This window comes from Telopea speciosissima, chromosome 2 (genome assembly GCF_018873765.1).
Source record: "Telopea speciosissima isolate NSW1024214 ecotype Mountain lineage chromosome 2, Tspe_v1, whole genome shotgun sequence".
Taxonomy (NCBI): Eukaryota; Viridiplantae; Streptophyta; class Magnoliopsida; order Proteales; family Proteaceae; genus Telopea; species Telopea speciosissima.
The window spans coordinates 76,921,640-76,927,965 of NC_057917.1; the positions used below are offsets into that span (position 1 = coordinate 76,921,640).

Below are 6,326 nucleotides of genomic sequence, written 5' to 3' on the forward strand. Positions count from 1 at the left end.
GATCAAATGGGACTTTAACTAGGAAAATTATCGTCTCTATATATCTGCCCCTCTATTTCCTCCATTTCATCTAATAGGGGGATCCAAATTATAAGAGATTTCTAACCAAAAAGGAAGGGGGCAATGGAGGGGGAGGGGGAGGCTTGGGGAATGCCTTATGGCACAAATGTGAAATAGGAGAGTCGAATCCATGGTGTAAAAATCCTCTCTAGCGCACCAGTTGTTGAGGTTTTGGTGTCTTGAATTCTGATGATGGATTGTTGTGTGGAGCCTCCGTGGGTTATATGGGTATTTTGGCAAATTTCCTGTATAAGGTTTTCGCTATAAATCTATAGCGAGAGTTCTTTCCCAGTATTGAAAAATCTGAGAGAGATGTGAAGAACGAGCGACTATAACCTTATGCTCCATTGATAGTGAAACAGATCTCATCTCACTGTGGACGTAGGCAACCTTGCCGAACCACGTAAATCTTTGTGCGCATTGTGTGATTGTGTTTGCGATTTCCATTATTCTCTGCATCGTGTTAGGTTTCACACCAGTAAGTGTAGTGAGGATTGAATGGCTGGAGCTGTCTTTGGGGCATGTGTCAACGTACTAGTGAGTGCAGTGAGGATCAAACGGCTGGAACTGTCTTTGGAGCATGTGCCGGACAGCTCCAACCGTCCGATCCTCACTACACGCACTGGTGCGTTGGAGAGGATCTAGACCTCTTGGGGATGATGCACTCAACTGGCATGTCACTGACAAAGTGTATGTTTATTTCTAAGGAGTATAAATCGAGGTTCTATTTTGTTTCCCGATGGCTTAGTGTTAATTATGAAACTATAAATTATGAATTGCTACTATGTGAAATAGGACAGTGAACAAGTGCCTAGTGCACTTGGTAGCATGTGGTGTGTGAAAGTATATTGATATTAGGAGGTCTTGGGTTCAAGTTTCCTGATTTATATCTCCTCTTCCCTCATAGTACAAGATAAAGTAGGACGGACAAAAAAAAGAAAGGAGGATAAATTCTCCATTCATAGAGCCTTCTTGATGCTCTAGCAAAAGAGAGTGGTAGACTCATTTCGGTTTCAACACTCACCGACATAAATTTTGGATCCAATTTTTTTTGCAATATTAAAAAAGGATAGGGTTCCTTGAAAGTAGCATGGCCCCTATGCCAGTGTGTGGCCAATAGGAACATGCGTGGAAGCATCGCCCCCACGTTGGATGCCTAAGTGTGCTCCCATTGGCCCCCGCACTAGCCCACGTGACCAAGTAGGGTTCTCTCTTCCATAAACAATTCTAGTAAGAGCAAAAGGTGAGAAAACATGTGGCCCCAAACTTATCCGTGGAGCTGATCCTCCTAATTAGAGAGACAAGTCTACGAATGGTCAAATAGAGGGCTTCGATTTCTATTGGGCTAAAATTGATTTTGGGGTGAGAATGGGTGAATCCGAAATCAAATCAATAAGGGAAGAATAGGACATTTGAGAAGGTATGGCAGGACTAGTTGAGTCAGTTTGGTTTTTCATATTTTGTCATATTTAACTTAGTTTCGATTTATGACTATGGACCATGAGAAAGGCAAAATTGGTTTTGTTAGCAACTATATGTATGCAAGCATGAAGGGTGCGTAATTAATTTAAAACAAAAAATAGGGAGAAAGAACAGTGCCGAGCTGCGTAGCATACACTAGTGCCTTCTTGTGTATATCTCTCTCTCCTCCCTCCTATGAAATGACATATATGCCCGACCGCCCCTACTATGGGAGGAGAGGAGAGAGAGAGGAGGCGCTAGCATGCACTATGCAACCGGATATAGATTTCAATCCCATGAAAATTATACTTTCCTAATAATTACAATATAATCCACTTAAAATTCTTAGATTTGGAATATTTATTTTCTTTTTCTTTTTTTTTTTGTACGAATATTATTTTCTTTTTCAAAGTAAAGTAAAAAAAATAAAATTTAATAAATAGATTTAGAATTATTTGGAGTTAATTGCATAAACATGTTACTTAATTATTATAAAAGTTTTAATTTTAATTTTAATTTAGTTTCAGTTTCCTTCTCTTTTTATTTCCCTTACAACTAAACGGAACCATCAGGTGTGATCTCTCCATATTCTTCGATCCTTTTCGTTTTCTTCTTGTTACTTCTTTCTTTTACTAATGAAAACCTTATTTCCTTACCACTTTCCACTAGTCTTCTTTAAGATATACTGTGTCTACACTGCTTAGTTTCCATTCAAACTTGTTAGATAAGCTTCTGAATCCATTGTTTATTGATTTCTGATTCTAAATCTGATATTAGTCTCTCTTTTTTTTTTTGGTTGAATGATATTAGTCTTCCACAAGATGTTCACTCTCAGGCCCAACTGTAGGTACCTTTATCAGCTGTTGTAACTGGAGCGTTGCTGGGCGTATTGTGCGGCGCAACAGCGGCCATGTGCGCACAGTGGGGCCCGCTGTGCACACATGGTCGCTGCTACACCGCATGATGCACACAGCAGCGCTCTAGTTACAACAGTGGATAAAAATTCTAACTGTAGTCCCTTGGGAAAACTATTAGGTCCTTAATCTCCAAACCGACACCAAATAGCTGTCAGTCCGGTTTACTATCGGTCTCTTATCGGCTGTTATTGGTCCCTTATCTGTTATCATATATAAAAATTAATATAATTAATATATACTTAAATTAGCACCTTAAATTGAATTCTTATGATTTATGTACATCATATATCTAGATTTTCATAGTTATAATTAATTATAACCTAATGATCAAATATAAATAAATAGAACAATTTATTTTAATCGATTTTTTTATCCGGGTAAAAAGTAAATTAGGGTTTTCTTTCCTGTCACTACCCCTAGTGAAGTATAATGTTTTACTATTTGCCACATACAATACATGGGTTAATCCATGTGATAGAGGACCATACAAGCATCTCATTAGTACAATTTAAATTTAAAATGAATAGAAATGGCTAATAGATGTCATTTTGTATTCTATATTCATCTCCCTTTAATGGTATTTTGGTAATTTTCAGAATTTGTGTAACTTTCTTTACTTATCTTGGACTAAAGATGTGTTTGGTATTGTTTTTATCGTCCAAGAATGCGAAATCAACCTACCAAACGTAGCCTAAGATTTGGTCATTGAGATATAATGAAATCTTATATCACATTGACTAACCCATGTACAACATTATACTTCACTAGGCAATAGGCATAGTGAGGTCGGTCGATCGAGCAAGATCAAAACTGACTAATATTAAAGATGTTTTTATAAAATCGCAATCATACTAAAAAATTAAGAAATTTCGGGACAATTCGATTTTAATTTTTTCGATTGGATCTTTCTTTTGGGATATACTCTGTTTGGTTCCTTCCTAATAATATCATTTTATGTGCAACTGTACAAATTGGATTGGCTTCCTTTCACCACTGGTTACAATTTGTTCCAAGATTCGTTTAAGCAAGATAAAGTTTTCTCCACCCTCCATCTTCCACGTAGATCAATATTGGCCGCTACGCAAATTGTAAAAATCCCCTTAATATTGTTTGAAACCACAGGAATACCCTTCCTCTAATAAGAGAAAACCTAACACTTTGTGATATTTGACCCAGACTAATTCCGTAATTTACAATACATGCATGAGGACTCGTTTGGCTCTTAGCTCTTCTGCAAAACTTCCCTCCCCTGTTCTGTACATATATGTTCAGGTAAACTTGGAAATAAGCTAAAAAGGCTACATTTCCCGAAACGATCTCACCATGGCTTCTAATCTACTCAAACTCTCAGTTCTTATTGGACTCCTATCCATGAGTTTCGGAATCGTTCCTCCTTCGTGTAGCCGTATCGAGTGTCCAAGCTTTGATGTAATTCATGTCGGTAATGGTTTTGAAATCCGCCGTTATAATTCGACGATGTGGACATCAACTTCTCCGATTCAAGATATTTCCTTCGTTGAAGCGACGAGATCAGGCTTTCTACAGTAAGATTTCATTCATTTCTATTCCTAATTATGTTTTTTTTCCCCCCTTTTTATACAGTTATTGAAATTGAACTTTGAGTGGGTAATACAGAGATGATGCAAAATCTTAAGCACAACAAAATAAAACCCTAGTAAATGATAATCAAAACGCATTTTTGCTGTTGCAGGCTATTTGATTACATTCAAGGGAAGAACACTTACAAAGAGAAGATAGAGATGACTGCTCCTGTGATCACCCAAGTCTCCCCCAGTGATGGACCCTTCTGTGCATCATCATTCACGGTTAGCTTTTATCTCCCTATAGAGAATCAAGCTGACCCACCTCCAGCACAAGGACTTCATGTACAAAAATGGGGTTCTGTGTATGCAGCAGTAAGACAATTCAGTGGATTTGTGTCTGATGATGAACTTGGAGAAGAAGCAGCAGCCTTGCATGAGAGTCTGGCTGGTTCTAACTGGTCAGCTGCCGTCGATAAAGGCCGGGCTGCTGATCCGACATCGGTTTACACTGTTGCACAGTATAACTCACCATTTGAATATGAGAAGAGGGTGAATGAGATATGGATGATGTTTGATATAAATGATGCTTGATTTAAAAGATAGATTTTGACATAAGAGAACTTTAAGAGTCATGAGAAAACAGTAGAGGGAATCTTGCTGCTGCTACTGTGTTTATTCTATCTCAGCTTAATTTTATCACTGGCTTTCATGTTGAGCATTAGGTAGAGTATAAGTTTTTTATTATGTGGAAAGTTGGAAACCATAGAAGGGGTAGTACTTTATATATAATTCTGAATCTGTTATTTGTACCTTAAGAGTTAACTTCGAGTTGTCTGAAACGTTTAAATTCAGTCTTATCACGAGTGAGCAACATTTCAATGGTTGCATTGAACTGTACAGAAACATCTTCTCCTTTATAATACCTAGCTTCTGGTCTTATAAACAGCCACTTATATTCCAGGATGGGGAGAGACACTTATATGCACAACAAAGTAATGTTTATTAAGTTTCCTTTCAACTAAACATGTTCTAAAAATAGATAACATTAAATTAAAGAAAACCATCCAAGATTCCCAATCAAAGATTAACAGACAACAATCTAGTACTCCAGTAGTGATGTAAATAAATCTTCAGTATGGCTACTGAAATGAAACAATCAAGGTTTAGAATATCTTGTTGATACAAGCCATTGGGTTCATCAACACACAATTCTTTGGCAGTAATCCCCTGAATTGTGTACTTCAGTATTATCTCCAAACTTTATCTTGGGAGGGGGGGTGTTAAACTACAAGAATAACTTTTAGTCTGAAAAGTTGATTGTTGATGGCAATCATAATTCAACACTGCTAATCAGCTGGATTCACTGTCCGTCAAGGATGCAAACACACTCTCCTGGTTCATTGTTTAAAGTTAAACATAAGCTAGTGACTTCAGAATCAGATTACCCTATCAGTATTGTAGTGGTTCTGGTCAGCTAATCCTCTGTATTCCTCCTTTTTTTAACTCCATAACTAGCTAGGCTAAGTTACCAAATAAAAAAAGGACCTTGCTGACTCACTTGATTATGATGCATTCATTACTGAGATTCTATGAAGGTTTCCAATGGTTCTTCCAAGATAGGTAAAATCTTAGAGGGTCTGTGGCATAGACCTGAATGCAAAACCCTGTCTTACTTGTGTTTTACTTCCATGTTTTATATTTAAACAGATTTAGATAACTCAATAGTCAACTCGCCCTCCTCCCAAGTTATCCACTGTGAATCAAATCTGAATGACTTCAGAATTTGTTGGACACTGCCATCTATAACATGCACATGAAGTTTCTTTCGCCTTACTTGAAGACAGAATTTCCACAGTTTTGAGTAAAACGAGCAAAGCTGAAGTAGAAAGCAAATCTGCTCGGTTTCTTACTCTTTTTGCATGTAACAGAACTCTACATCTCTACAATGGTTCAAGCATATGTACAGACAGAAGAAATTTTACTGCAAATTAGATTACATCAATTATCAAGATAAAACTGTCCTGAAATTAAGTAGCATTTTTCTTCTATATACTTGTTGAAGAATCTCTCACAATAAAAAATTTGCCCCCTCCCCCTTCTCACGGACAGTGAATTGGGAAATTAGCCCAATTGACTCACTTGATTGCTTGGTTTCAGAGTTTTGTTTATATAACTTATTCCACATAGTAGGTCCAATGGGGGCTGAAATTTTGTAGAGAGGTAGACCCAAATGTTCCATCTCTACAATGTCCCATTCCTTAAAAACAGAAATAACTGAGTATCAAAAACTCTGTTCCATCTCTACTATGTCCTAAAGGATTGAATAGAAATACAACACACTAAA

The 6,326-nt window shown here is 37.2% G+C and overlaps 1 protein-coding gene across 1 annotated transcript; it reads left to right on the forward strand.

The window, feature by feature from the left end:
* Positions 1-3,740: 3,740 nt before the first annotated feature.
* On the forward strand, positions 3,741-4,593 carry LOC122652810 (heme-binding protein 2). The gene is made up of 2 exons (XM_043846674.1): positions 3,741-3,982; positions 4,150-4,593. Exons 1-2 carry the CDS (start codon positions 3,762-3,764, stop codon positions 4,571-4,573), a joined length of 645 nt encoding a protein of 214 aa, XP_043702609.1. The 5' UTR covers positions 3,741-3,761; the 3' UTR covers positions 4,574-4,593.
* The last annotated feature ends 1,733 nt before the right edge of the window (positions 4,594-6,326 follow it).